At 42.3% G+C, this 27,926-nt stretch overlaps 1 protein-coding gene across 17 annotated transcripts in view; it reads left to right on the top strand.

Moving 5' to 3' along the window:
• The window catches only part of BACH2 (BACH transcriptional regulator 2), a 186,324-nt gene that overhangs the window by 136,914 nt on the left and 21,484 nt on the right, over positions 1-27,926 (top strand). For 15 of the 17 annotated variants that reach the window (XM_085576462.1, XM_085576465.1, XM_021545448.4 and 12 more), the window contains one exon: positions 577-831. In XM_085576462.1, coding sequence (XP_085432588.1) covers positions 589-831 — 243 coding nt within the window. In that variant the 5' untranslated portion in view covers positions 577-588. Of the gene's footprint in view, positions 1-576; positions 22,252-27,926 lie in introns of all 17 variants that reach the window. The other 2 variants (XM_085576466.1, XM_085576467.1) reach the window with 1 other exon arrangement.

Below are 27,926 nucleotides of genomic sequence, written 5' to 3'. Positions count from 1 at the left end.
TGGCTTGTCTTCCTCAGGTACAGTTCCACCTTGCCTTTTAGTTGAGCCAAGGTCTTCAATGTGTGTGTAGTGCTGCTTGTTCACTGGAGAGTAGACATGGGGGTTTGAGGGGTTTTTCCCTTTGATCTGAAAATACCAGAAGCAAGCGCAAAGCCCTTTTTTTTACCATTAGAAAACCCAACAGTCACTCTAGCTTTTTTTTTTCTAAAATCTTCTAAAATTTCCAATGTCCCCATGTTATTGCCATTACTAAATTGGAAATTGGAGATGCATAGTAGGTGGTTGAAGAAAAGCACTTTTCAGTCTGTGTAAACCCTATTTTGGTTTTGAGGGGGGAAGTTGATGGGGCAAGTAGGTAATCCAAGCATGACAGGGTGAAATCCAGTGGCATCGAACAAGTATCAATCATGGTATCTTTCCCTAGAAACTTTCTTGAGTTTAAGCATTAATGGGCTGCTTGGCTGTGGTCTTGATGTATCCGGATATTGGGCTGAATCTCACCATACCAAATTCACCCAGGGACCATGCTGCTCTTCATCACCTTGTTTGTGCTTTCTTTTCCCTTGTCCCCTGCAGGGTGTGAACGGCATGTCTGTGGATGAGAAGACTGACTCCCCCATGTATGTGTATGAGTCAACGGTGCACTGTACCAATATTCTCCTCTGCTTAAATGACCAGCGGAAGCAGGACATTCTCTGTGACGTGACGCTGATCGTGGAGGGGAAGGAGTTCCGTGCCCACCGGGCTGTGCTGGCTGCCTGCAGCGAGTACTTCTTGCAGGCCTTGGTTGGGCAGACGGAAAATGACCTGGTGGTCAGCCTGCCGGAAGAGGTACAGTATGTCACCATGCCCCCACCGTAACAATGCACCCCTTCCTCCTGCCTGGGGAGGAAAACCTCTGTGCTCTGCTGGGTGGCCAGAGGGAGGGTGGCACAGGTGTCAGTGGCTGCCCCAGCACAGTTCAGGATGTGCTTTTTGTGTTTGGGTGTGTTGCAAATCACTGAAGTTTGGACATGTTCACACCATGCCAGCCTTATGATGGAGGCAAAGCTTTAAGATGCTTCAGCTCACTTTTGTCACTGCTGCTGAAGGAATTGCACCAAACATTTCATTACCATAGCCTTGTTCAGGGCAGTATTAGGACCCTGATATCCCTCTGCTCTTATAGGCAGGAAATTTGAAAGGAGTGATGTGACAGCTACATGGCAGGTTATTGCTGAAAAATCATTTAAGCTGTCATGTTGTTGGGAGTTCCATTGCTGTCCACCCCTCTCTGGCAGCTCATATCTTTATTCCACTTCTTTTCCCCTTTTCTGCCCCTCATTCAGAGTGGCTTCCTCACAGCTCCCCTCATAAAGAGTTTGGGATTGAACTGTGTTTTCCACTAAGAAACCATGAACTCAGTCTGTCAGAAAGAAGATGTTTTGTCACACAGCATAGCTCCCACAGCAGGAAGCCCAGGGACGTAGAAAACACATACCTCACTGGAAAGTTTACTTTATTTTATCACAGAATCTCACTGGCTGGCTTCCACCCCCACTGTAATTTCCTCACAGCCGTAGAGCCGTGACAGCGCATCTACCATAGGGCATGCTGGTGGCTTTGCTGCCCACAGAGGGGAAGTGCATGCCTGATGGCCAGGGCTGCCATCACCTGTTGCCTTTGGACTGCCTGCCTGGTGTCTCCAGCTGGGAAGGGTGGCATGAGGAGGGTGACAACATACCCAGAGCACAGCACAGCAGTCGCTCAGTGGAAAGGTTCTCTGGCATACGGAAGGTTTTTCACCATCATTTGCTTAACACCCTTGAGGAGGCATGGTGTGTTTTGAAATGATGACAGGTCCCAAAGTGTCACACATCATTTTTTCCCCCTCTGGTTTAGTTCTCCAGAGACTTCAGCAGCGTTGTAATGTTGTCACAGCACAAGTTGGAGAACATTAGAAGTAGGTCACTGCTTGTGACTTCATGAGTCCTGACACTGAGTATTAGTCATGAAGACACTTCAACCCAGACATTTTGCATAGAAGTTTAGAGGCATTGCAGAGGATGCTCTAGGATGCACACTTAAATTCTGCAGTGTCCACTAATAATTTCCAGTGGAAGAATCAAGTCTCAGTCAGTGTTGCATGGCTTTCTTGCCACAAAGCAAGGGTAGGAGCAGAGAGGTGACAAAACATGCCCAAGGGTGCAGAGGTGTGAAATTGCAGTGCTCTTCTATGATGTCTTAGTGAAACCTCTGTGTATAATTCAGATCCCATTACATAAAGAAAAGTAATTGACATTCAAATAAGCATATAGAGGAGAGACTGAGATGCTCAGAAGAAAGAGCCCAGGCTAAAGGAGGAGAAGAAAGGACCATGGCAGATTCATACTGCTGGTGTGACAACCGAGATGTGCTGCAGCTCTAGTTGTTAGGCAGAAGAGCTGAAACAGCCAAGAGGAGGAATTTCTCCTTAATGCCCAAAGACGCTGTTGGCTCAAGCATTGATTGGTTTCAACTGTCTTTCAGTAAAAGTAGATTGGATATTAGAAGATTTCTAATTCCAGCAGCAGTGAGGTGCTGAGCTGCAGGCCAGTGGAGGGGTCATTAATGTGCTAGCACTAAGTCACCTAGTTAATATGACACTGAAGATTTAAAATACAAAGGTTTGTCTTTCTATGTGTTTTATATGAGATGCTGTCTAAGAAAAATATCCTCCTGTTCAACCTTAAATCATTTCTATTTAAGTGAATCCTCTTCAAATAAATGAAGTATTAAAGTCTTATATTTTAGAATGTAACTCAATGAAAGATAAAAAAATTTTTGTAACTTAGGGTTACAGTGGCTTCCCTTATGGCTCCAGTGAAGCTTGTGGAGTTGCAGAAGTAGTGAACCTAGTTCTTAAGGTTTCTCCAAGAACTTTGAAATTGTCGTCCCTTACCCAAGACCTCCACTGCCACTTTGCTGCATTCTTCTATTTGTAGAAGAGCACCAGAACTTTGACTTTATCATCCTGGAAAAGAACTCTCTTGGCCTATTAAAAGAGATAATGATAAAGTTACCAATGTTTACTTGTACAGATATTTTATTTTCCACATGCAACTTAATTGCTGCTAAACACAATGAATCTTAGTTCTCTTAGTGGCTACTTTACTGGAATATCTGTGTGTGAGGTGGTCACCTAATATTTCCTCACAAAAGCTAATTGCTTTGAATAAGGAGAGCTGCCTGATGCACCTCACTATTTCTCAGCTACTCCTTGGTCAAGATGCACATCTCTGCTTCTGGTGTTGCTCAGCTTCACAGCGCTGGGCATTTTGGTAGGTGCCTGTGCAGAGATATGGGAAGTGCCTCCCATGGCTTCGGAGCTCTCTGCAAGAGGAACTGAAATACTCCTGGTTTTTAAAAGCTGATAAGGCAGAGGAAGCACCATCTTAGTTATATTGCATTTAAAGAAGTTAGCAGGGTCATCTTCGGTTCACGAGCTAAGGATACTTCCCAAGGCTGCTGTTTTTCAGACTGTGGTCTGCAGAGCTCTGGCAGCAGTAAATTATTTTTTTAAGGTATGTGTGAAAACTGACTTGCTCTGTCATGTAGGGGGTTATTCCTCCAGTGGAAAAAATTCAAAAGTTGAAAGCAACTACTTTTTTTGTGCTTAGAGACAATTGATGTTGGTGTATAATATTATAGAAAAACAGATATTGAAAAGAATTTTTAAATGTAGTCTTCACTGTTCAAAACTTTTCCATAGGTGAAATTGCTCATAAATTTACAGAGCTATTTTTAAATCAACCACACAAACACTGTATTTTAAATCTGAGCTTAGTTTGAAAACTGCTGAAGTACGTTGTGGAGAAAGGGCATTGTTGTTATTGTTATTTCTCAAAGGTTTGATGTTGGAGCTGGATAAAGCTTTATATATAAAGCTTTTACATTCGTGTTACGTTGGTGTGAGGAAGCTTAACATCAAAGAAAAGAACTTACTTCTGATTATTCAAAGCAGTAAATCTGCCTCTGAAGTCTAAACTGTAGACTTTTTTTTTACTTCATAGCATGTTTGGGTCATTTTGTTAATCTGGCATCCAGACATTGTTAACTGTTGTCTAGCTAAACAGGGAACAGATGTTTTTCACATTATTTCTTGTTTATATCCAGTTACAAGTGAGAGCAGTTCTTTACAACACACCAGTCATTTTAGTAGGGAGACATTGTGCACACACAGAATTGGGACTAGTTGGATTTAGAGAGTTTTAAACCACTGCAAAACCTTGTGTTAGACATTTCAGGTTAGTTCAAGCATGTCTTAACAGGCCTCAGTTCAAACCTTTCCTTAATCAACTTAAACAAAGTCAGTATGGAGCTAATTCTGCACTGATTGAAGAGTTTCCATAAACCCTTTTGTGCTAGCCTTGGTAATTTGATTTTGTACCACACCTTTTGTTAAGGCAACGTATTTCAGTGTGTAGACAAGCTGCCTATAACAGCTGCATAATAGCAAGGGCTCAGATGTAGCTGTGGTGTGTGAACTATCAGCCCTCAGAGCAAGATAGAGAAATTGAGTGTTTCAGCTGCCTCCAGCTAATAAAAGAGGGCCCCATTAGCTCTTAACTTCTATGCTTTTTTCTTCATTTTCAGTTTTGCCAAACAACTGGAACCTTGCCTGCTTTTACCCGGGGTGTTTTTCAGCAATTAATGCAGTTTTCCTCTAGCAGGTGCTGTTAAATGCAACCCAGAATTAGTACTTTCAAAGAACTGAGTTTGAAGCTGTAAAGTTCGTTATTCACTCCATACCCCTAACTGTTGTTTTGTTTTATTTAATCACAAAAACTGGTCTTCCTTCCTCTAACAAGGCACTTAATTAAGTTTTTAATTTATGATAAGAAGTTAAATGGCACTTATGAGGTTTTTTTAATGGTTTCCACTTCCCATCCAGATTACAAAAAAAGGTGTGATGGAGAGAGACACGGCTGTCAGCCAGGGGTATTGTAGGTCATGCCAATATTAGCTGGCAGCAGGCCGTTATCCAATTAACATTGCTTCATCGCTGCAAGTAATAGCTCTCGAGTAGATGATTGAGTCATTCATGCTGTAGTGGTACTCAACTTTACTTGAGAAGGAGCCAGTGCTTCATCAAATGAGCTTTTTATTTGCTATTATTACCTGCCTAACTCTGCTAATGGAAGTGCACAGTGAGTCTGCATGGGCAAGGTGAAAGCTGGGCACTGGACAAGGAAGCATCATCTGTTCAAACATCTTATTCACTTTTGCAAGCTGTGGGTGCAGTTAAATGGTGAAAAGGCAGAAATAGAAACAGCAACAAGTAAAACTCCTCAGTGGCATTCAATTCCTACAAGTTAGAAATAGAGATTTGCAATGTTGCTTGCATTTTTTTGATTTGGTGGCTTACATTTGAAAAAAATTGTCACCATCCGTGAGAGCACCAAATGCCTTCATCTCAGATGAAGCTAAACAAAGGTTTTCTGAAACCAGCAGACCAAAGCTTTCTTTACACTGGTCTGATACCAGCCTTTGTGTTCTTGTAGAAACTTGCTTTCCCAGTAGGTTGGTTAGTTTTACCTGTAGCTCTCAAATTTCTTGAACCTGTTTCAGAGTGGTGACCTTTTTTAGTGCAATGAACTGTCTGCTGGGAATGTTTTCTTCCAAAAGGATTAAACTGAGCTATCTATGGTGTCCAAGTCTTCCAAGGGGCAAAAGAAAGCAACATCTCTTTTAGAACGAGTTATGCGATTGATCCACACAGCGTTTTCCTTTGCTGTTAAGAGAATGATGTTCAAAGTAGATGTAAAGGCTGAATTCCTCCACATTCTCTCGCCTTCACTGCTGCAAAACCTGCCTTTTCCCCACAGGGTCTAAGTCCTGTGAAATTTGTCATCTGCTTCTTAGGTTGGCGTGGGTTAATCCCTCACACGGTTGGTTAAGCTGTGCAGGGAGAAAGGCAGGACAGGACCTTGGATTTGGGATTGAAGGCTGGCAAAAGCTGAGTATGTTGGAAGGCGAAGGCATGCAGCAGCACTTTGGGTGGGACTGAGCCAGACATCTAACATTAGCATGGCTCGTAGCTGACAGGGAGGAGAAATACTGGCAGCTGCTAACCTTCCATGCCAGCCTGCCAGCCTGAGGGAAAAATGCTGGGAATTAGCCAACGAGAGATGATTGTGACGAGAAAATCAAAGGCGGGATGAAGAGGTCAACTATTATATACCCTGATGGCTAAAGGCACTTACTATTCCTTTTTATCTCTCTAGAAATAAACAGTGTTCTCTTACTTTGTCTTTTTCCTTTCTTTGTATTCTTTGTATTTGTAAATATAATATCTTTGAGGAGTGTAGGGACTGAGCCGGGAATGCACTGCACTGGAGCATAGAGTGAAAGAGGTGATAAATGTGGAAAAGAGGAGCAAGAGGGCAAAAAGTTTATTTCCCAGCTGGAGGCATGTTTAACACAGTAGGGAACAAAAGACCCTTTTTCACTGGCACCCTGGAGATATATTAGGAGTAGCTAAGGTTAGCTCTTAGAGAATGTAAAGCATTAATGTGGTTTTCTCTTTTCATTACTGTATTGGCCATTGATGTTCCTCACAGATTGCAGCACTGGCCAAAATTATTTCTGCTTTGTCTCAGGAGGTGGCAAGAACCTGAAAGCCATTATTCCCTTCATCTCCAGAGCTTTTTGTAGTGGAAAAGGGTTTTCTCCATCAGGCTTCAAACTCACTTATGTTTCAACCTTACCTCAGTAATGCCACTTTAATCAGTTCATATGGATAGAAGTTGGGTCTTTGGTTTGTTAAATTCCTCCCTGCAAATGTGTTATTTTCCCTACTGCCCCACAATGCTGACACTGACTGCCCAGAGGGATGACTGAAGGCTGCAGTTCTGTACTGAGAGTAAAACTGAGCATTTGGGTACTCTTTGAAGTCTGACGTGACAGGACTCTAATTCAGGAGAAACTATGAGACAGAATAGGATGTTGTTTTATGTGTGTTACTTATGTAACACAGTACAAAGTGCAAACGATGTATTTTGTTTCTGGTAGGTGAGCAATAAAACAGAAATGAGTTCTTCAAGATGTGAAATGAAATTCCATCCATGTATCACTGCAAAAGCTTCCAGCACTGCTTGATTTTTCATGCCTCAAATGTGATAAAGAAACTAGCCACATACTTTTCATTCTGCATAGTGTAACTTCCATTATTTTCTGATGAGGGCTGTCTTGCTATTCATAACATTCTCTGATCTTTTCAGGTGGAGAAAAGCAAATACATCTATGTTGTGGTGAGAGCTAGGCTTGAAAAATCAAAACAGAAGTCATGTATATATGTTAAGTAGAGAAAATCTTGCAAGAGCTTCTTTCCCACCCTTTGGCAGTAGTTTTACAATTTATTTATGTATTGGAGTAGCCATATAAAAGTGCACTGTGGAAGGGGATTGGGAGATGAATGCGCAAAACAGAATTCACCATTGCAATAACTGGACTCAATTTTTTTTTGCCTCTGTTAGACTCCTGCCTGCCATTACTGTTCAGTTGGGCTGATTGACTCTGATTGCACTTGCTAGTGAAAAGGCAGTTTGCAGTGTGGAAACTTTCTTGGTCAAATATAACAAATATAGCAAACATCTAAAATGTAAAAGATAGCTTGAATAGTGAGTCCTACGTTAAGGGCATGAGAAGAAGCAATAAGAATGCGTAACAGGACGTGGGTTGGTTTTGTTTGTTTGTTTGGGTTTTTGTTTTTATTTGCTGTGTTCAAATATATATGAATGAAAATGAGATGGTTGAGCCATGACTGTGCCTCAGCTCTGAGCACTCTGGCCCTGCAGACTGAGGGATTTCTCCCTCTCCTCCCTTTTCACTTACAGTTCTCTTACCTTTGCTTTATCTCTACTCTAAAAACCCCTTTCAATTTTTTTTGAAGATTTCAAACGAGGTATATGCTCTTTTAGAGTCCAGAAATACAGGCTGGGAATTTGACTAAAAAGATAGGTAAGGTCCAGTGAAGACACCTGTCAGCTTCACAACATCAGACAACACAACCTGTAAGCTACTTTCTGATTACAGTACCAAGTTTTGTTCCCAAGACCCCTAAAAAATAAGATTTTAATCTTCATACAGCACTTTCTGACAAGGATTCCCTGGTGAATATTGTCAGACTGCCTGTTTTTCTCAGCTACTAATGAAATTGAGCATGTTATGGGGTGGAATATGCTATGTATTCAAATTATGTGTTGCAGCAGTCAACAAACATTAAGCCTAGGGAAGTATGGCTCAATTTGGAAGTAAAGTATGGGGTTTAGGTGAGCAGAAGGCAATTGAATTGTACAAGGATTTAGTAATGAGATGCTTTTTGTGAGTTTTGCAGGGTAGGCTTTTTTTGGAGGAAGGAGTAGACACAAACATTCTGTTAAATTTGATGCAAACTCTAAAGAGCAAAATGGCTGCTTTATTCCAGGAATTTTGTGCTGTAATGAATTTTCATCTGTCCCATTTTGACAAGAGACAGCCAGCAAACACATCTGAGTTCCAGTGCAGTCTAACACTACTAAAAGCTTTGTCCTTGGGTACTTTATTTACTTTAATAAAATAAATAAATTGGAGCAGCTGTAGCTGGTCAAACTACAGACCTAGCCCAGGCTTGGTTTGTTTAAAACGGTGAGTTTTAATTTCTCTGAAAGCCCTTGAGAGGAGGTTTGTGTGGTTGTTTAAAGACTTAAATGAAAAGAAAGTATCAGGCATCTCACTAGGAAGCATGTTGTAAATTACTGGAGAAATATCTAGAGAGCCACTGGCGATTGTTTTGAAGCCAGATTAAAATTAACTGAAAAATTTGGCATGAGTTTTTAGCAACAAACTCTTCAATGATATATGTGTGACTGCACATTGTTTCATAACTGTAAAGGCAAATGGCCTTTGAGAGCAACAAGATTTAAATACCCCTTTAAGAAATTTGGTGCTCAGTACTGGTGTAGTTCAGTGGAATTCAACCTCCTAAAAGAAGATAGATCAGATTTGCTAATCAATCTTTCTGTCTCTCTCTTTGCTTAATCTGACCTTCTAAGAGTTGATGGAATCAAAGTGTGCATTTTACTGTGTCTATTTCCCTGCATATAAAAGTAGTTGAATTTTTATTTCTTAATTCAGAAGCCTTTAAAAGACATTGTGGATAAAGTTGACTTGCAGTTGGAATGGTACCTTGCTCCTTGCTGGGGGTTCACAGTCAAAATAACTGTAGCTGAACTGAGAATGGCAGAAAACTGCAATGCTAAAACTTTCTGTAAAACCAAAATATAAACAAGGTGTCACCAAACAGCTGGAATTCAGAGGTATCGGCTCTGAAGTTAAAAAATGGGAATATAAAACCTTCAGCACTGGATTTCTGAGGTCTCTTGTGACTAGATAAAATACTGTAATCACCTCTCTGCACATGCTGGAGTGGAAGCTGATGCATCAGATGGGAATTACAGCACAGGTCTGTGCATCAGGTCAGTGGTGATTAAATCACCTTGTGTGAACCACTCAGCAATGTTTACCTCTCTCTAAATGCTCTGGTTCACATTACCTCACAAGGAGGTGAACAGACTAACCCACAGCTGGCACAGCTGCTGATCCCCGAGCAGCCCACATACCTGACCTAGAGCTTCCAGCTTATCAGTCCTCAGCCAGTTTCAGTCTCATTTTTTTCCCTCTGTATAAGGCACTGGAACTTGTTGGACTAGCTGCAGCATTTCCCAGGATGATCAGGGTAGGATGGAGCTGCTCGCCTTACCTGGGTGACAGATGAAGTCTGCTCTGTGTCCTCTGCCTGTTCTTCTTGCATCACTCCTGAGGTCCTGTGCACTGCTATTGACAACAACTGCTGAAACTGCCAGATCCAAGAGGAAAGTAGGATTGGAGGCCTGAGGTAGATCAGAATGAGTCTGTGAATAGCTACAGGCTTCCTGTCCCTCACCAGGAGACTGGAGCACTTTGAGGATGCTTAATTAGGAAATTTTGTTTAAGTGACAGCAGTTGCAGACCACCCCATATATCCCAAACAACAGACGAGCAGGCTCCTAGCAAGACTTAAATCTCCTCCAAAGAGAGATGATCATTCTTGGCAAATGGGAGCTGTAGGTTTTCAGGACATCAAAAACAGGCCATCTTTATTTTAGTGTTGAAGGAACCATATTTAGCTGAGTATATATTGCACCTGGTCTGCATCATTCCCTGCAGCAGCTGCTCATCATTTCGGAGCAACACTTCAGAAAAATGGAAGAGTACAGACTTATTGTAAGGATAGCAGAGAGATTTGGCAAGTGTGAGCCAGGATGGATTCATGGGTCCTGTTGTGTTCTCAGTGCTTCCTTCTGTTCCTGCAGTGTCAGATGTACTTCCCAAAGACAGGGCTGAGGTGGGTTTATGGGGAAAGTAAAAGAGAAAGGAGAACATCTAAATAAATGAATTCTCTCAGAAAGGGGCCTGAACAGGGCTAATAGTTCAAAGACATGTGGGCATCCAGTGTATTGTACTTGAAACACATGGTAATGCTCTACTTGGAATTTCCTTGCTTTGAGTTGTGATAAGACCAAATTCCCACATCTCTGCATATACCTCCTACTTTATGTTCCCAGAATGGATGGGAGTGTATTCTTTGTTAATGTTTCAAGGTTTAGAGTGTAGATCAAAAGAAAAAAGAATTGTCTATTCAGACTTTACCAGTACAGTTCTTAGTTTCTGGGAAAAATATTTTTGATCAAGTGGTCCTGGATTTTTGAGACTGCCATCTAGGAGGCTGAGACTACATTTCTGACTGTGTAAAGAAAACTTCTGTTTCTGAAAATTGTCTTGGGTTTTCACTTACCTTTGATATTCAGACCTGTGGTTATCTGTTTCAAGGGCCTGCAGCTAATAAGAAGCAAGTCTTGAACAACTCTGAAAGCAAAATATCTTTCCATCTCTGACCACACAGCAGTAGTACATGCCTTGCTACCTCTCTCCTCAGATACACAGGCAGCCTTCAGAGAAAATTTGCCTGTCAGGGGATTCCTGGTCAAGTAAAAACAGAGTAAGTTTCAGTCGTTTCCTGTTTCCTTCAAAGGACAATGTTGGAGCCAGTAAACTTTCAAGACAGGAAAAAGCTGTGGAGAGACAAAACCTGACATCTTCTCTTCTGATCTCCATAGAGGACTAGTGCTTATTTCTGTTTCTGGAAGGGGAAGCTGGACTTGAGGTGGATAGGTCTGCAGCCATTCAATCTGCCTGTTGAATTCAACTATTTTTTAACCTTATTTTTGTCTGACTGCACATTTTCTTGTTGTACCATGGATGGCTTTCTGCATATGGCACTTTTGTTTCGACATAAAAACAAATCAAGAAGTTTCTGTCTATTCTTTGAATTTGCTAGTTTTCAGGAGACTGAACACATCAAACCCCATTTTAATAGGTATGTTTTAAATGTTGGAATTGATTTGTCAAGTGCAAGGCACAAGAAATGGAGAGTTGCATTCTTTTGTAAGAGCCATCTCTTCTTATCATTTTTGCCCAGTTTATATAAGCAGCAGTCATTGAGGTCACATTATATCTATACCATTGTCCAAGGAATAGAAGAATGAAGAGATGTCCCTGAGATATATAAGCATTGGGGCATTCTACAAAGAAACTTGTTCACATTTGTGAAGTCATCACTGCATTCAAAAAGCAGAAACCATTGCTTTCAGTAGTGGCAGAAGCCTTTAAATCACTAATTCCTTTACTTTTTTCCCTGTCTTCCGTGTGTCTTGCAATTGGAGGACTGAGAACACCCAATAAGGGCTACCTCAGGCTTGGTTTAGTTTTGCTTCCTTTTCAGAGATGAGCCTAATCCTTCCCTTACAGGTTTTATTTCACTATTATTCATGAACTCTCCAATTGGAAAACTCAGTTGAGAGGGCATACACAAGTACTTTTTTAAAGAGAAACATTTGATTATGTTTCGGGCCTTTGTCTTCAGCTGGAGGTACACAGCCATGGTTATCCTAGTAGGAGCTACACTGGATCTCTGCAAGCAGCTCTGTAGGGCAGACAGGCACTGAACACAAAAACTGCTCTGCAGAGGGTTTCAGGTCAATCCCAGCCTTGGAGAACCAGACTGTTTGTATCATCTGCTCTTGCACTCTCATCTTAGTTCTCAGATATGGTTTTAATCTGAATTACTTGACCAAGTTACATGTTGGTTTTATAACTGCTTTTCTGCAGAGGTATAGCTTAGCTAGAAGGCTGTGAGAATTTATGGTCATTTCTTGTCACTTGTGTTTTCAATCTCTTGATTGAATGATAAGGTGGTAGTAAAGTTCTCTCTATTTTCTTTCAGGAATGGATATTCTACTTATATCTAGGCTTTTCTTTTCCCAAACTGCTCTGATTTGGGTAAAGGAAAAGAAAAGGTATGGGGTCATATGTGTTCTCAAGAGACTCCAAGGTATCTTTTCTATTGCAAAAATCAGAAGGAAACAATGTGGTTATAACTACTTGACCAATTCATTCCCATACTACTGTTTTCTTAAAGCCAAGGTTTTCATGAGGCTCTTCTGTAATTACTTGTCTGTGCTATCAATTTTTTTTTAATTCAAGGGAGAAAGTAATTCCATTTGCAGATTGCAACTCTTGTCCGTCTGTCAGATGGGTGTGTATTTACAAGATGAATGGCTATTTCTGATTTCTCCCGTTAGAACAAAGGTTACTCTGTCATTGTCCTCAGAAAGCTTTTGGACTAGCTTTCTTTGGTGTGTGCATGCCCTTTTTTTGGTACAATGCTGAGTACCATGTTGGAACTCTATTAGTGACCAAAGGGACAGAAGGAGTTTTGGGGATAAACCCTGTTCACATGGCTAAAACTCTGTAAAACCACCACACTGATCTGCTGGAGAGTGATAGGGAGCTGGGGTTTGTATTTTGTGCTCCCCATGCCCATCCCTGCTGAGGTGAACCAGCTGCTGCCCTGCCACCTCTGAATATGGGGTTGCCAGCACCAAATGTGGGAAGGACTTGGAAAAGCAGTAGCCCCTGGACAGGCTGGCCTTTCCACACCCTCTTTATGCACATAGTATTGGCATGTAAATGCTCTTGCTCAATCCTATCAGCTACATATCATTCTATTCTGGGGAAGGTGAGAGCAGTGCTAGAAATGACTCAGCTCCAAAAGGTATCAGCTTTACTCCTTTTACCCTCCCAGAGTTGTTCTTGCTTTAGGTTTGTGTGGTAGCTGCCGTACAGGGAGGAAACATCACTTTTTTAGAAAACAACAATGAGAAATGCCATGGCTGCCTGTCAAGTGAAAGTGTTTGCCTTTGGAGTTTATATGGCTGATGAGTTCTCTGCACTTCAGCAGAGCTTTGTTTTGCCAGGGGCTTTAAAAGGTCCTTGAGAAGCCTCTACAGCAACTGAGGGAACATTGGCAAGATCCTGCATTACACCATGCCCTGCCCAGCATTCCTGTAGTTCTTATCATTTTCTGCCCCTTACAACATGGCTGTAACTTTGGACAGCAAGCACATTCTGTATTTTAAATGTCTTCATCTGTGTGGGTTTTACAGTGTGCAGTGCACTTGCACAGGGACTGGGGTATTTTTGGTTTGTGTGATTATGTGCTGTTTTGTGATTGTTCTGTTTCCTCTCACATCCTCCTTCCCTGTCTCTTGTACCTGAAACATTAAATTAAATCTAACATAGCAGTGCTTTCAGAAAGAGGCGACACTTGGCTGTGCCAGTTCCCCAGTGGCTTGAAACTGCTGGCTGCAATACTGCAAACACATTCAGACCCTGGCTTGGCCAGCAGTTCCCCCCAGCTATCTGCATGTTTGCTCTCCAGGCTTTATTTTACCTACACTATTGGAGACTCTGGAGTCACAGCCTATGTTTCATTGTTATGCGTGGATGGGAAATATTCCTGTACTTATTTGCATTCATTAGCTGTTGGGAGCTCCTCTGTTGAGGTCTCTAGCCTTGTTTTTACAGTGCTTTTGGCAGTGTTTCTGCACTTGGTGTGTGAATTTTTATGATCTGTTGCATGTTATTCATGCAATTTCCTGCCCTGTAATGGTATCAGTTTTCCAGACACAGAGGAATACAAACGAAAACCCAGGAGCCTGCATTAGCATAAAATGTCCCAGTTCTGTCAGTTTGATTAATTTGTCTCTTTGTCTCCACTCTATATGATAAGTGCTATTAATGGTTGCAACACTTCATATGTCAAAGTCTTTCTTCCTAATGACTTGAAAATGTGGTTTATTTCCCCCTTTTTTGTATTATTTTTCTCATTTAGCATTCCACTCAAGTATAGATTTATGCCATGCTCTTTCATTATCTTACTGGTTGCAGCACTGGAGTGATTACATATGGTGTAGGGTATGAGCAAAGATGCGATCCCAGGGGCAGCAGCTGCTGATGCAAGCTGAAAATAGATCCAGCGTATGCTCAGCACTTTTCCCAGAGGTCTTTTATTTATTAGGAACAGTCTTGGTACAGGACAGCTTGGACCCTCATTTAGCAAGATGACTTTTTGCCTTTCAAGAACAGTGCGGTGACTTTGCTCTATTTACTGTCTGCTGTGTAATTTTTTTTTTTTTCACCGTCGCCTGTGGAAGCAGAGACTTTACCTAACATAAATTGTAAAATAATCCTGATTTATAATAAAGTCAAGAAATGACAGGCTCCACTTGAAGTAATGGAACTTGACAGATCTAAGGTTTAAATTAAATAATCCTATTTGTAAGACAGCATTTGTACATGGTACACTGATTTAAAATGAACTTCAGTTCTTCGTCAACGAATCCTTTACCATTCTCTGTGTTTTACCTTCCATAGAGGCTTTTTGGGGGACAAAGTTCATTTGAAGAGAAGAATTTTTTATTTGAAAACGTGTATGGAACAATACAGTGTTTTCTTTTCCAAAGTTCTTGCAAATTGTTTCACAGAAGACAACTTTAATTACAGAAGAAAAATTAATGTAGGTCACTTATTCAGGCCAAGCCACAGCTAACCTGCTTCAGTGGCCAATTGAGGCCAAGAGGCCAATTGCTGAGAATGAAGAGAGGGAGGATGCTGGAGAGAAAATAGTGAGGAGGGTTGTGGCTCGACTCTTCCCCTCCCAGGAGCAGAGGTTCATTCTCACAGTGATTTCTGTGGAGGGAGAAGGTCACCTCCTCCTTGCTGTCCTTCCTTCCCTTACAGCTGGCAGAGGGGGACACTCGAAGATGATGTTTCCTCCTGCCTCTGCACCCCACTTTTCTTCATCTGTCACTGTCGTACCAGTGCAGGCAAGGAGAGCCCCTGGGTGCACAAGTGGAAAGGAGGTCCTGCCGTGGCTGCTGGAAGCTGGCAGTAAGCACTGGAGTGGGGGGTTGGTGGAACAAAACGCTCGCAGAGGGAAAAAAGAGACCAGGGAGAGAGCATGAGATGCTACAGAAACTATGAGAAAAGGCAGCGGGATAAAAACACTAAAGGTACAGTGCATGATTTGTTTTGGCTTAGATTGAGGGAAGCTGTTTTAGAAAATCCCCCCTTCTCTTTTCTCTCACTCAGCATTGTGGTTTTGCCTTCCTTTCTAGCTGTATTTAGTTGCAGCTGCCCTCTCCAGCATCTTTCTAATTTTCCTTCATACCTGGCAGGGATGTGGCTTCCCCAGGAGTCTGCTCTCACCATGGACTGGCCTCCTATGCTCAGGCAGAAGGGTCCCAGTGTGTGTGTTCAGCTCAGTAATGTGCCTGTTCTTCCTGTGTCACCCTGCCACCATCACCCTTCATTCCTGGGAAGACCTGGAAGGTGTGGGAGGGCAGGGTGGGCACTGACCCACAGGGTCCCACTCAGGTGAGGGCAGCCGCTCCTGCCCTGGGGCTGTGAGAACCATCTGCCCGGGCTGGAGCTTCAGCACCATGTCTGCCCTGCAGTGAGTGGTTTCAGGACCAGGCAGCTTCTTTCTCCTCTTTGTGGTAAACTCCAGCAGACAGTGAAGATGAGATGACTGCTAAGGAGGTTGTTGCTGGGGCTGGAGCCCAGCCTGGGGACATAGCGCAAGAGGCTCCTGCTCCCATGTCCTGCTCTCTGTGTGATTAAGAACTTTATTCCCCTGTGCTTGCAGGCAATTATTAATTTCTATTAATTAGAAACCAAGCCAAATCTCCCCAGTGCACTCAAGAAAAAACAGGACTCAAGAGTTTCACTGAGAAATGGGAGGAAAAACATGCTCACAAAGCCAAGGTAGTGCAGGCCAGTGGAAAAGGTGAAGGCAAGGAGTATCCATGCAGCAAACACGGTATTGACATCGTGTGGGCCCTTGCTCCTCATCTAGGGAAAAAGCCAGCAAGGCCCAAAAGTAAAAATCCATCAAGAGGTTTTAGAGTTGCTGCTGGTATCTTACACACTGCCCATCTCCCTCCTCCAACAGACATGTGCATGGCTACAGGCATGGCTTTCTGTTCACTTGGAATTAATGGGATTATACACAGCACAAGAGGAGGCAGGGTACACTGATTTCTGCAAATACAGAGCTTCAGCCTGTGTTGCTTGATCTTTAGAAAAATATAAGTAAAACAAAATAAAGTATCAAGAACCAATTCCAGAGTGCTTCAGTATGCACATAAACTGGTTTTCATTGCTCACAGCACACATAAATACGCACTGGTGACTGAGGCAGCAGAGTAACACTTAACTGTTCGTTATTTTATCAGGCAGTGATAATTGTAGTTAATATTTTCTTAGTAGTGTCTCTGAGAGTTTATTTATGCTGTTAATAATCTGAGCAGCTGTAATGATGCTGGCTGCCAGAGCTGTAGCCTTTTAGAATCACTCCAGTGTGGCAATGATACGATGGTAATAGAAATCCAAGGAAAAAACAGTCTTTTCAGAGCAGATGGGGCTAATTCAATCCCTTTCACACACGTTCATGTTATCTAGTTTCTTTCTCACACTAGCATGCGTGGGTGCACGTGAGCATATGTAGTCACACACACACACACACACACACACACACACACACACACACACAAATAGCTGTAAAGTCCCACCTTCTACCCTCTGAGGAAATCAAGCTGGAAATGCCATCATTTTTCTATGTGAAATCTTTCTGGGGCTTCTAGGGTACGTGGCATTTTCTACTCAGTTTCTGGGTAGATCTTAAAAATATCGTGTATGAAGCAGAAAGAGGAAAGTAATTTCCTTGGCAACAGCCCAGAGCTGGGCACAAGGCCGTGGCTGCACTGGGATGCTGTTGTCCAACCTTCCCGTCTTTCCCTGCCTTTGATCTCTTTACTATGGGTCACTCCTGCTAAGCCTGAACTCCTTTAGGGACTAAAAGAGCCATTTACCTTTTACTCATAGCAGACATGAAATCTCAGCAAGAAGGCAAATGCCTGCAATTTTTTTCTGGTGGGATTTACAGAGCCTAGTTAACCTTTTGGGCCACCGAGAGAAGAGTTAACTGCTCCTCGTGGAGGATGGGAGGGAACCAACTTTGCTGGATCAGCAGTGGCTGGTTCTCCTTGCAAACCTGCACTGCTGAGCTGAGCAGCATTGCAGGGCATTGATGAAATGTTCCAAGCAGTGAAACAAAAGCCACCGTAATCCTCAGATCTGTTGTAGCCATGCAAGAACAAAAACAAGGTGATGGCAGAAGAATTGCACATCCAAATACCAGAAATTAAATGGCAAGGCAGGGGAGGAAAAGGAAAATTGGAACAAATGCTGCATTTGGCATGTTTTATTTTAAAAATAGGAAGCTGGGTCAGTTTTACGGAGTTTCAGCCCACCAGTTAATAGCTGTAATTGCTTGGTTACCTCATGAAGTGCAATAGTAAAGCTTTTTACATTCATTTCCATCTACAGCCCAGCAAGAGCGTCTCTGGATTTAAAATGTTGCAGTGTTTGATGGGCAGCACTGTCTGCTGTCCCAGTGTAGGGATGCCAGTGATTTTATCTGCTGTGCTATGCCAGCACAGGGTGACAGGCAGTGCCAGAAGCATGGGTGTCGTCAGCCCTGTGGAAACCACAACAGAGCATGCTGAGCTGCTTCAGATATTACCCAGCCCTGCCTCCTGAGCCTGCTTCTTCTCCAGCTCCTTTGTCTTCCCACTTAGTGCTCTTCCTCAGAGTGCAACCTTGTGGTTTTTAAATCATATCTGACAGAGCCTGCTTCTTCCTCTCCTACACTGCATGGAGTATAATAGTAGGGCTTGTAGTGAGGTGGCTTGCTGTGAAGTACTCCTTGTTTTTATAAAGTAATTACAGTGTATTTAATGCACTGTGTATTTAATACACTATTACATAGTTTGTGTGCATAAATACATTCTGCCATGCCTGGGAAAGAGGAGTACTGGTGAATTTACAAGTCTCGGTAATTTTTCAGTGTTGTTGTGCTTACTTGTATAATTACAGCTTCAGAAATTCTGAACCACTCCTCTAAGCACCCTCCTGAATTAGCAAAATTCTACACGCATCTTTATTTTCTGCCTATTTTGATATTTCCTAATGTAATTTGGAAGCTTCTAGGATTCTTTCTTTATTCTAGAAGTTCTTGAACTGCTTTTGTTTTTCCTTTTTCTACCCACTTTAGCTCATGTTATGCACTTAAACAGATCTTTCACAGACTCCTCTCACAATTCATATTCTGTGAAAGCTTTCCCACTCCTTCCTCACCCCCCCTTACTGCTAACACTTTCTCTTGTTTTTCTTTCCTTTTTAATCTTGGGGTCAGTTTAATTTCCCTTTTGCAAAAATGTGGGACTAATTTTAATTTTAAATTACAGTTGCACTTTAATTCTGATGATGCTTTTCAGTTAAAATCTGTTCATTTCTGCTTGTTTCTTCCCCACTGGTTTCAGTATGGCTTGCACAGGCACCCAGGGAGCAAAGGCAGCATTTCTGCTGATCCACCTTCTTGTGTCATCCTTCATTACTGTGTTACAGGTTTCTTAAGATGCACATTGCATTGGAAAACACAAAAGTATTTGAAACAGACAGATATCACAGCCATGTTTCCCTTTGCTTTCTCTTCCAGTTCATGCCCAAGTGTTTAAACTGCTACTTAGTGCCACTGGTTTTTACATGTGCTTTGTTGATAGAGTAAAATTGTGGCCATGTTGTCCCTTTAGAGAGACTGTTCTTTGAAACATCTTCATCTCTGATTTTCTTTTTAACACCCTCACTCAGAGTCTCGCCTTAGCAGCCCCACAGTTCTCCTCCCAAAGTCTTTTCACCTAGGCTTGCCTGCAGGTATTCTCTTTGCCATAACTTGGGGTTTTCTATGTTCTTGTTATGCTATAGGCAACCTCTAATATCAACAACATACCCCAAGCCATAGAATTAGTTAGAAAAAAAAATAAAATGGTATTTGACTTCAAAACAGGTTACTGAGTGAGATTTTAAAATAAGGGCTCTGGCAGGTATCATGTGGTGGGTTTGCTTGCAGGGGTTTAAGAAGTTTCCCCGGTACTCCAGTCCATGAGCTATTTTGCCAAAGGTGTCAGAGAGACGTGCAGCACAGAGCTGCTTTCCTGAGCTGCCCAATTTCTCGTGACTGAGTTTCTCTGTGGCCCAGAGGAGCAGCCATATGGCAGGCAAATGTCCCTTTTTGCTCAGAAGGCTGCTGTGAATGGTAAAATCTCGGGCTGCCCAATGGGTACATCTGGTGGTACATCTAAACATCTGATGTTTAGAGTAGATGTGATGCAGGCAGTGCATCCCTACTGTGGAAGAGCACTGCATCTTCCCATCCTACACCCTTTCAGTTTTCTAAGTGCTGTGTTTTCCAAGCCCATTGATCTTTGGTAAGATGCCTGCATCTTCCTGCACAGAGGTGTTTTCCAAGTCCATTGGTCTTTGGTAAGATGCCTGCATCTTCCTGCACAGAGATGTGTCTGCAGCAAAGTATTAGGCTTATGCCTATGATTTCTACCTTCCTTCTCAATGAACAATGTATATTCCAAAAGGTGTGGCAAATGCAACAAATTGCTTTTTCCTCAGAATTTTTAGAGATGCTGAAAATGTGCAGGGATACTGTCGTGATTTCCAAAAGCAAATTCTTTGCATTTATTTGAAACCAGTCTCACTTTTGAAAGGTTGAAAGAATTTCAATTTGGCGTCAGTAACTCTGAGAGGAAATAAAACTAGAAGTTGTGGATTAAAATAAGCATTGCAGTTGGATCAGAGATTATTTTTACTTTTACTACACTCTAGGTTATTTTTTTAATTTCCTAGACATCTTCTGATTCTCTCTTCCTCTTTGGTTCCTCTGAAATTGGCCTCAGACTTAAGACCTGGGGTTTTTGGGAGTGAATTTGATTCAGACAAACCTAAGTATGTGGGTGCCTCAACTCCTACACTCCACCCGTGAGCCATGTGTGGCCGAGTGCTGACATAACCAGTAATGTGGTCATCGATCCGGTGGCTGTTTACACCATCTTTGCGCTTGGCAATCAATTCCAAGCCACTTGCCCCGCTGTCAGCGCTGACGCACTTCTCACGGAGCAGTGGACACGGTTTGCGTTTATTGCTTCCCATCCTCCAGGGGAGCCCAGCGTGAATGACTTCTCCTTCCTCCCCGTCTCACCTCCTGCGGGCACACTTGCCACATTGGAATGCTCTGTGGGCACTGACGGATATTGGTCTCTCCTTCCCTTTCTGGTGCCGAGGGAGGAGGCTTTTTGAAGTGCTCACGCTGCCACTGGATGTGTTCATTATGCCAGAGAGAGGAGAATGAGAAGTCACTTGGTTTCCCTCTACTCTCACACAGGGCTTCTAGTGTAAATTTGTTATCTGGCCAACAGCTGGAATTTCAGGGGGGAAGGCTGAGGGAAGCACTTGTAAGGTTTTTTATTTTGAAGGCACAAAATTGGATGTTGAAAAAGCACTTCCAGTATGGCATCTTCTGTAAAAGTACCACTAAGGGCAGTTAAGCATCTTCTTAAAGCTCTCAGTTTGACAGTTTCAAGAGGCTGTTGTGGAGGATGCACTGGAAAGAAACCAGGATACTCCTTAGACCACTCAGGGTGTGGCTTTGCATATGGCAGTTTTTCCAGGGGGACTTTTGAAATTAATAATTGGGTAATGGGCCTCCTAAAGAAAGGAGCTGTGTGTCCAGTTTCTCTGCTCCCCTGGTGTGCATTCGTGCCCAGAAAATGCGTGGTGATGGTGTGGTGGCCTCCCACCCCTGCAATGTGATGCGATGTCTGGCACTTGTTCTTCAGGTTACTCTTCTGCACCAAATTTGTATGCACTACCAAAAGGGGAAGAATCTTAAACTGGGGTCAGTAGGTTATCTACTTAATTTTAAAAAATGGTTTTAGAGTGAAAACAAAGGTCTCTCTTTGTTGGTCTTCTCCATCAGCTTCTTGTACATTCCTTTGTTGTTTAAAAGCTTACATAAAACAAAAAACAGCTGATCTTCTCACCAAACTGGAATTTTTAAAGGGTGATTACTCATTTTAGGAGCTCCACAGCCATATGAGCAAATAAATAAGGGAACTACATCTGCAACCTGCTGGTGAGAGAACATTTAAATGCTGTTAAATTAAAGAGGGGAAATTTGGAAGTAAAATACTGGTGTGGCATTCCGTTGTAAAAGTACTCTACTGTTTATCATCTCTTCTGATTTTTCCCCTCTCCTGCATGTACCTACCTTATGTAAAAGGATCATGGTTTCAGAACAATTTCTGCCTGTGTGCATATATAGGAACAAACCATGATGTCTTAACACTGTTAGTTTTACACATGTGACTGACCTGTTTGAGCCTAGTAATATACTTAAATCTTTCAGAGAGTTTTCCGAAACCAAATAGGCTCAAGCTAGGAAAAAGCCAAGCTTCACCATCCCAGGTAAAAATAACCAAGTAAATAACCAGGAAGTCTCTTAATTCTTAATGGAATAACAGCTTTGGTGACTGATTTTGGTTATCAGATTACCCTCTGAAAATAAATTCTGTGCTATACTTGCAATTGGCTGTAGAAGAAAAAGAATACACTGTGTGCTAATTTTAGCGAATAAGATTAGAGTTAATATTTAATCCCAGAGACCTTCTTCAGGCTGTAGAAAAAAATAGCAGCAGTTAACTGTCACTAATCTTATCTCCTATTTTTCTAGCATGTGATTATATAACTTGTAGTGCTGGGAACCTGCTGGCTGAGTGAGAAGTTGGTGGTTTGTTGGCTACATGCTTGGGCATATTAGAAAGCATCAGGGCTGAGATGGATTAAAAAGCTCTACACGTGCCTTTGGACTGCAGTAGCAATGCTGAAAGGCCACTGAAACAGGTACCACAGTAGACCTGCTATGAAACAATATGTGAATAACTGATTCATTCAGATTTCTGAAAGAAACAGTTACATTTCTGCTATTTTTCTATCCAGATGTTTTAAATAATACTTAGTTTGAGATTTGATATTCAGTGTGTGAGGTTTGATTCAATCTTCCTTTCTTCCTTCCCCACAAAATGGCTTAATTGAATTGATGATTGGAAATTAAGAGATGAGGGGTTTCTAAATGTTCTTAGGTGCCTGATGATGAATTTAACCTGAAAATCAAAATACTAAAAATATAAATCATTAACCTACAAGCAGCTTGCATGCTTCACAGTAAACCTATCAGTGCTCCTATTGAGTTTTAACAAGTGTACTCAAATGTGTAAAGATAATAACATGCGCCTGCGCCACTCTGTCAGGACTTGTGCATTCTCAGTGGGTCTGAAAGTCTCACCACCAAAATTACCCCCCGATTCAGTAGGATTTAGTAACTAATGTTCTGCAGATTTAATTGTATCCCTGGAGGGGAGGAGAGGGCTCTGCCCTCTCACGCCACTACCTATGAACTTATTCTTTGCATGTGCCCCAGGTATGCTTTATTTGGAAAGGAACAATTGCATGTGCTTTTGCTGTTGTACTTTATTGCTCTTTTCTAGCAGATCATTGGCACTGTGCCCTCATTAACAGAGAAATTAGCCCTGGAAAAGTCTACTAAATTAAAGCCCAGCTCTCCAGAACAAGGTTGTGCTTTGTTAGTTTTCCTTTGCAGTACCCAGACATAAAGTATCCATCATCTTCCCTGCAAAGCCTTCCAAGACTGCTCTGAATTGACTGTTAGGTTAAGAGTCGGGGGAAAAATCCCTATGTTTTAATTTCTTTTCGCTGCAAATGCCAATAGCGCCCCACAGCAAACCAGACAGTTCTTCTCTGTTCTTGATATTAGTTTGCATCAGATTTCTGTAAACATTCCCTTGCTCCATTTTAGATACTGCCTTGCCAAGTTTTACATTCCTACATGTTTACAGTGATCTTTTCTTGCCCTTAATCACTTTTCCCCTCTTTAAATTGAAGTCAGACTTTGCTGGCATTTTGCAGGGGTTGACCTTCCCTGCTCCAGATGCAACTTTTCATACAGATGCCATTCCAAGCAGGGTTACCAGACATCCATGTTTCCTTTGGAAATAACCTTCCTTCCCACCCCCCATAAGAAATACTGTCTGTGCAGAATTGGAGGATTTTGTCTATTTGTCTGGGATTTTGAGACATCTGGAAGTCTGGGCAGCTCGCTAATGAGCATGCACTGATGAACTCTGCAGCGCACAGTGAGTCCGGCCCGTCTGCAGAAATGTCAGCCCTCCGCGTGTGCTCCCAGGCCACGTCCCGTGTGTTCCAAACAGCACGGAGGCCTCCATGGCATGTCTGGTCAGCCCTCACAGAGGGCATGGGTACAGTGGGCAGCCAGAGCCAGTTCACCCACAGTGCTGCATCTCCCACGGTGCCTGTGTGTGTACAGAGAGGTTTAAAATAGAATTTCTGACCCAGAAGTCACTTTAAAAAGATGGTGTTCCCAATGTGGAAGTGAGCTAACCCTCCTCCTAATTTTAGAATAGTATGAGCCCAGACCTAGAAGAATGCTTTGCTGAAAATGCTCTATTTACATCTCATGCAAATGCTGCCTCCTTTACTAGCATTTAGTGCTGACTGTCTTTTCAGCTTCTTGCTCTCCCATCCAACAGTGATCAATACTCTTTTCCTTAAATTAGCCAGTTTTTTGTTAATGACTATTAAAAAAGGGAAGGCAGAGAGTCTAAGAACAATACAACTGTTTCTCCAAAAGGAAAAAGCATTACCCGGAATGCATCAAGGAAATGTAATGAGAGATGATGGAGGAAAATAAGGGAAATAAGGGAAATATTTCCTCACAAGGAGGTTTTAAGTAGAGTCTGGCAATGATCTCCCAAAGGAAGTAGTGGAAGTCTGGTCACTTAAATCAATTAGGACTAACCAGAGCATCGCACTCCCCAGGACTCTGTAAGGAGAAAAGCAATGTCAAACTGAACTAAAATAGACTTTGCGTGCTTATTTTCTGCAGGGCTGCTGTCTGTGTTTTGCTGGTAAATTCAATATGGTTAATGCTGATTAACATCTCTTGATGGTGATCATATCATTGTATTGTTTCCAGCCTGTTCCTCAGTAGCACACACTCACAAGGGCATACAAAACACGTCCCCCAGCTCAGCTAGCTCAGTGTGAAAGACAAGAGGCAGATAAAGAGCAGGAGAAGTTGTTTTCTCTCACCTTAACCAGGGTCAGGCTTGTTATCACCACAACACTGAATTGACACAGACCTCCCTACTGCACACTGAGTACAGTGTACCTGTGGCAATGCAGCAGAAGCAGGAGCTGCACATGGACTTGGTCTCTTGGATTGCTGTAGAGCAAGGAGGTGTGCCAGGTACCTTAGGAAGGGCTGCAGTACCCATGTCCTCTATGCACTAGGCAGTTCTAATGCATATATACAAGACCAATTGGGGACAGAAGCAAGATAAATAAAGTGCTTTATCCTTAGTCTTGGCTGTTTGGCATGCTCCAAGTACACGTAAGGGAAACAAACAAATAAACATAAGGGAAAGAAATCAAGTCTCCGAGAAGCTTTTCTCTCTATGTGAACATTGTTGTTTTATATCTATGCTTTACCTTTTCTCTGAGTGGTTTTCTACTAGCCAGTCAATTCTGTTTAAACAGTAGAAATGGGTATAAATTGGAATAAGGCAAAGGATTGAAAGGCAGGGAAGTAGTGACTTCGCATATGAGCTTGGACAGGGTGCCCTGTGGAGGTTCCCACAAACTGACCTGCCGGCTTAAACATTAATTTATACAGAAAATCAGGTTTAAAAGCAAACAACTCTTGGACATCTTATTTTCAACAGAGAAAAAATGGGATTATTGCTGACATGGGTTTTACCCATCTAACAAAGGCCTCTCTCACGTGTAAATGAAGAGTGTTATAGCAGAGAAATTATCTCTTTTCTTCTGCAAATGTAGATCAATTTGTTTTCACTAACGTTTTTCACTGAGATGCATCAGTCAGATCAAATAATTTTAAAAGACTGTCCTTATCTCTTCCTAGAGGAATGCCCATGTGGCAGTAGTACATACAGCTTCAAAGCCTTTTCTTTCCCAATGTGCAGTACTCATAGTCACGCTTCAGTGGCTCGATTCCAGCCTTCCTGCCAGAATGCATCAGATGCAAGCAGTCCCAAAACTGGTGGGGCCGAGGCAGGGAACCTGCCACGGGAGCCGAATCAATATTTAGACAGCTTCAGGCGGCAGAGCTTGCGCTGGCTTTCACACTTGGCAGCAAGCTTTGCACCCGTTTGTTTCCAAAGTTATTGTTTGTGCCGTTTCAAGAATTGGCACTAGAGAGATTTCTGCCTGAGGGCAATGACAAGTGCCGGGTGCTTGAAAAGAAACTTCCTCCCTTCGGATCTGAAGATTGTGAGAGTGAAGGTTGTGTCACTGGGTAATATCTCCAAAGGAAGTCAAGGCACACATTTGCTCGGAGTTTTCATCATCTTTCACATGAGGCATCCGCTGGGCACCATGGGGAGCCCAGGGCACAGTCTCGTGGCTCTGCTTCCGATACAGGAGCACAGAGCAGCTCCAACAGCTGCCTTGCTGCTGTTTGTCACCGTGCTGATGTACCTGGAGCAAAAGCCTGGTAAGACAGCCTTGCTGTGGGGCTGTATGAGTCAGCCCGAGGCTGTGCAGTGCCTGGGCTGGGGCGGCAGGCAGGCAGGTGAAACCCCGGCCCAGCACAGAAAATTATTCTAATTTGCTTTCCAGCCATTCCACCTAGTGGCCAAGTGACACCACTGCCAGGAGAGCCGTGTTTGTTCTCCAATCCCCGGAGATCTACGCTGCTGCCGAGCTTACAAGATATGCAGCAATATGTAAGCCCCCACAATGAAAATCTTACCATCAGCCTGCGAGTAGCTCATTAAGTTCCCGAGCAATTTTGTTAATCATGCTGCATAGATAAAATGCAGATAGGCCTTTAGTGAGCTGATAATCTAACAAATAGGCAGAAAGTGTAACACTGATAAAGCAGAGATTTTTATTTTAATAGCCAGCTGTAAATCTTGGCAATTCTGTTCCAGAGGCGTATTGTTAAACAGGAATGTGCAAGTGTGTAAGTATGTGCATGAAAATGCACTGCTTCTTAAAATAGCAGATAGAGCAGTAATACTATGGATGGAATAGCTATTGGGAGCAATTTTAGAGGCGTTTTAAAATATTTTTCTCCCTATCAAAATCTGCACCACTTGAGGTGTCTTCGTAATCTGCTATCATAAGTACAGATCTATGAATAACAAAGGCTTGTTTCTCAAACTCAGGATTTTCTATAAAAATCTCTGAACTCTACCGCTGGTCCTGAGGCAGTATAGGGCTTTATAGACTTTTCATTGAGATGAACCAAATTATTCACTCAGATACACTCTAGTCACAAAATAGACCTTCGTAAATTCATGGCCTGATGGCTCACCAGCCTTTTGAGCAGCTGCTTTGCTCAGTGGCATTAATTCAATTGGAAGAATAGTAAAAAGCAACTCACCTTCAGGGTATCCCATACCATCCCAAATATACCCTTCTGAAGAGTGGGGAAGTGGGAGTTACAATCCTCACAGCCTGAGGAAGGAACCTGGTCTCCTACTTTCTAGGTTCCCCCTCTTTCTTTAGGCCATTTTGCAAAAAAAAAAAAAAAAAAAAAAAAAAGAGAGACAGTGCTTCCTCTTCTTGTTTATTTTAAACAAAGAAACTGAGCTGGGGGTGCCTGCCAGAGACATCTGCATCCAGAAGGAGGTTGCAGGCCATGCATCCCAACCTCATACAGGTATGCAGGCGTTGGCTGTGCTGAATCCCATCTAGACGTCTTTGCCTGGTATGCAAAGCACAGGGATCTCACATAAATAAGTGCTCCTTGCAACAAAGGCAAGAAGGTGTCTCAGTGAATTGAGACTGAAGGGACTTACCAGGGTCATGTAGTAGGTGGTTGGTGCAATGGGAAATTCAGTTATTGTCTTCCACATCTCAACCTTGTGTCGAAAGCACTGAATTTTCTTGTGGAGAAACATTAATCCTTGATGGTGTGTTGTAGTTCTGAAACAGCATTTTGCTGCTTCATGAAGAATAATTTTTCCAATCCCTTTGTCTCATACCCATTGGGAGAAAAAAATGTAAGAGAAATTTGTGGCAGTCAAAGTATTTTTGTCAAAAATAGACAATATCTATAGTTTACTATGTGGCTTAGCAACTTATTTGATAGCTGTATGTAAAGATACAACTGTAAAAAATGGGGGGGGGGAAGTGTGTACTTTTTAATATTTTATATATAAATGTTAAACACAGATGGTATGGAAAGATGAGTAGCAGTGCATAAGTCAGACCTGGAACAGTTGACTAGAGATCACTCTCCTGGAAACAGTTTCTACTTTCTACAAAGAAAATTGTGGGAAATTAAGTACCGAGGTGGGACTCAGAATAATTTCTGCCATTTGAACTATAAATATTAATTTCTTTTCTGTTAGCTGTACCTCAGGCTGACTAAAATCAGGAACAGTATGAGGGGAATAATCTCCATGGGATGGAGGAAAGTTATGCAGTCTGTACTTACCTATTATGTATTC

The sequence above is a fragment of the Lonchura striata genome, chromosome 3 (genome assembly GCF_050655825.1).
Source record: "Lonchura striata isolate lonStrDom1 chromosome 3, ASM5065582v1, whole genome shotgun sequence".
In the NCBI taxonomy this organism is placed as follows: Eukaryota; Metazoa; Chordata; class Aves; order Passeriformes; family Estrildidae; genus Lonchura; species Lonchura striata.
The sequence above is the reverse complement of the archived record's forward strand: the minus strand, read 5'-3'. Positions and strand labels throughout refer to the sequence as shown.